This window comes from Pseudomyrmex gracilis, unplaced genomic scaffold (assembly GCF_002006095.1).
Source record: "Pseudomyrmex gracilis isolate BER0280 unplaced genomic scaffold, ASM200609v1 scaffold_506, whole genome shotgun sequence".
NCBI lineage: Eukaryota > Metazoa > Arthropoda > Insecta > Hymenoptera > Formicidae > Pseudomyrmex > Pseudomyrmex gracilis.
The window spans coordinates 71,479-74,666 of NW_018021090.1; the positions used below are offsets into that span (position 1 = coordinate 71,479).

The 3,188-nt window shown below is 38.6% G+C and overlaps 1 protein-coding gene across 1 annotated transcript in view; it reads left to right on the forward strand.

Annotated features, from left to right (window-relative positions):
• Window positions 1–2,808, forward strand: part of LOC109860908 (tRNA modification GTPase GTPBP3, mitochondrial) — a 14,776-nt gene extending 11,968 nt beyond the window's left edge. The window contains exons 3-4 of the mRNA XM_020440323.1: window positions 1,520–2,480; window positions 2,568–2,808. Coding sequence (XP_020295912.1) covers window positions 1,520–2,480; window positions 2,568–2,808 — 1,202 coding nt within the window. The remainder of the gene's footprint in view (window positions 1–1,519; window positions 2,481–2,567) is intronic.
• Window positions 2,809–3,188: the final 380 nt, after the last annotated feature.

Sequence of the window (3,188 nt, forward strand, 5' to 3'; positions counted from 1 at the left end):
TGTTTATATGTATTAATTATTTGTTCGCGACTGAAGAGGTCTCAAGTCAGAGACGAAACGTTTCGTGGTTTTTATGTATTTAATATTTATTTGAATATATATCATCAACCTCTTATTTTGCTCGATTGACCTTCTTATCTATACCGATTTTGTTTGTCGATCAACCAATAATCTCGGTTGAAGGGGACCGGTCCAGAAAAAATCCTTAGAGATTTTGATGAGCGGATTCAAACTCGGGACGTCCGTGTTTGCAGCCCTTGCACTCAGGCCGCGAGACCAGTGGGCCGGTCTCTCAGTTATTAAACGAATGACGCTGTCAACTCTATCAGTGTCTGAGGTCCTAAATTTTTTTCATGGTGTTAAGATATCGCGCTAAACTAATACCTAGTAGAGGATACAGAATCAGTGTTGGGATATAGGATGTACACAAATAATAAAGGGAGAACTTTATGAAGTAGAATAGGGGATTGCCTAGCAATCGACACCACGCGAGCATGCTGACGCGACGTTGCATGAACATAACTTGTTTATAACTTTCACAACAACCATATCCAATACATGTTTGACGTTTAAAAAATATATATTAATGAAATGTAAGAAAGGTAAGTTACATTTCAGTGATATATGTTATGCGACATAATATATGGTTATGCAACGTATCACTCGCGTCGTGTTAGCGTGCTTGCTTAGCGCGTCGTTACATGGTCATATTAGTTGCTAGGCAATCTCCTACTCTACTTCGTGAAATTTTTTCTTTACTGTGTGCATTCTGTATTCCAACACTGGACTAGAGCAGTGTTCACAGTTTTGGCTCTTTTACAGCATGCTGAAGCGGTGGAAAGGATGCGCACAACAGCAGCGAGTTTATACAGATAGAACTCGCTGCTGTTGTGCGCATCCCATTCATCGCTTTAGCATGCTGTAAGAGAACTAAAACTGTGAGTAAAGACACCGGTTACGACTGGCCCACTCGCAGTCTAAATGCAGAGGCTGCGAACTCGGAGGTAACGGGTTCGAATACCTAAGGATTTTTTCCGGCCCGGTTCCTTTCAACAGAGTTTACCAGTTGATCGACGAATAGAGTCGGGCCAAAAATCCGGGTAAATTAATTTCCCTCCCACAAGACAATCTTAATCACATCTTAAACACGAGCTATCACAAGACACAAATGGGCATGCCTACTGTGAAAGATGGCTGTATATTACGTGGTAGTAGTAAAAAGTGTACAGTTAGATTTTGAAAGTTGTCTACCGAGATAGTACTCTATACATCTCTATACTTCTCCCGATTCTCGATATTGACTTTCCGTGACGAAGTTTCAGAAACGTGTGAATTCGCAAAGTAACTGTAAACCTAATGTGTCCTATTAAGGACAATGAATCCTCTGGCACATTTATACCTTAAACAAAAAAAACACCGGCTTAAAACTTTTGGGTGGGTTTAGAAGACCCACGTTTATCATTGAAGGGTTAACTACATAAATAACATTCTTGAGAGACAGGGACAATTAATTTTTTAGGTCCACATTCGTTTACTGGTGAAGACTCGGTAGAGTTCCATGTGCACGGCGGACTAGCGATCTTGACGCGGTTGATGCAAGCTCTTAAAAAGTTACAGATATATCCGGCATGGCCAGGCGAATTTACCAGACGTGCTTTCTATAATAACAAAGTCGATCTGACAGAGGTCGAAGGTCTGGCCGATCTGATAGAGGCTGAGACCGAATATCAGAGAAAACAAGCACTATTGCAGGCTGATGGTGTTTTGCATAGGTTGTACGATAGCTGGCGAAAAATCCTAGCGGAATCTGTCGCAAATATCGAGGCGTACATTGACTTTAGCGAAGAGGATAACATCGAAAGCAACGTTGTGCAAAACGCGCATCAAGCTCTTAGAAAGTTGATACAAGATCTAGAGAAACACCTAACCGACGGCAGACGAGGAGAAATTCTACGAAGCGGAGTGAGAACTGCGATTATAGGCGAACCCAACGTAGGCAAGAGCAGTCTTTTGAATCACTTGGTGCAGCGTAACGCCGCTATCGTCACTCCTATTGCCGGTACCACGAGAGACATTATCGAACTGAACACAAATATCTCGGGCTATCCTGTGCTAATAGCAGATACTGCAGGTATCACAGAAAATATTGAAGATATCGTAGAAGTTGAGGGTGTCCGTCGAGCAAAAAACTATGCAGAAAACGCTGACTTGGTTATCGTCGTAGCGGACGCGTTTAAGTGCGCAACTAGTGGAAAGATATATAAGGAATATATACGCGAATATCTGTCGTCGTTAGGAATAGAAGAATTATTAACAAAAATAGGAAAGAAACGTTTTATCATACTAATGAATAAGGGAGATCTGTTGAAGAAAGAGCATAAACGACAGCTAAATAATGCTGAAGCAGTTCTGATATCTTGTAAGACTGAAGACGGGTTTTGTGACTTATTACAGTCGCTAACAGATCGCTTCAATAACATGTATGTATATATAATAGAACGTATAAATCGATGTTAATGTAATTTTTTTGACAGCTGTGTCAAAAGTGTAATAACATATCGTTTTAGATGCGGTAATCCATCTGCGGAGAATCCAACCATTAGTCAGGCGAGACACAGGAATCATTTAACGCTGTGCTTGAAACATCTATACAGGTACTTTGAATTATGCGCTAACGAGCAGTACGACATGGCCATAGCGACGGAAGAGATTCACAAAGCGATGAGAGAGTTAGGAAAGATAACAGGACACGTTAGCACTAATGAAATATTAGACATTATATTTAAAAATTTTTGTATTGGCAAATAAAGAGTTGTTTGTGTGTATATATATATAAATTTTGTAATTATTATATAGATTGTCACTGAAGAAGATCCCAACGTAGATTGAAACGTTTGACAATTTAATAAACAAATATATTTATCAACAATATCAAGATTTGTTCGTATTGACCTTTTTCCACACACAAACTTATTTAAATTTATACATTCATAAATACTATATTGTATATTTATTTTATTATATTATAATCCCAAATAAGGAGATATATATACTCTTAAATAATATCTACCTGTAATTACTTCACTTTTTGCATTTTAAATTTGAAAATGTTTTTTTCTAAAATTATAATGTCCTGTTATACAGGGTGTCTCAAAAATTTTGACCAAGCCGAAGTGTGAGAGTAGATT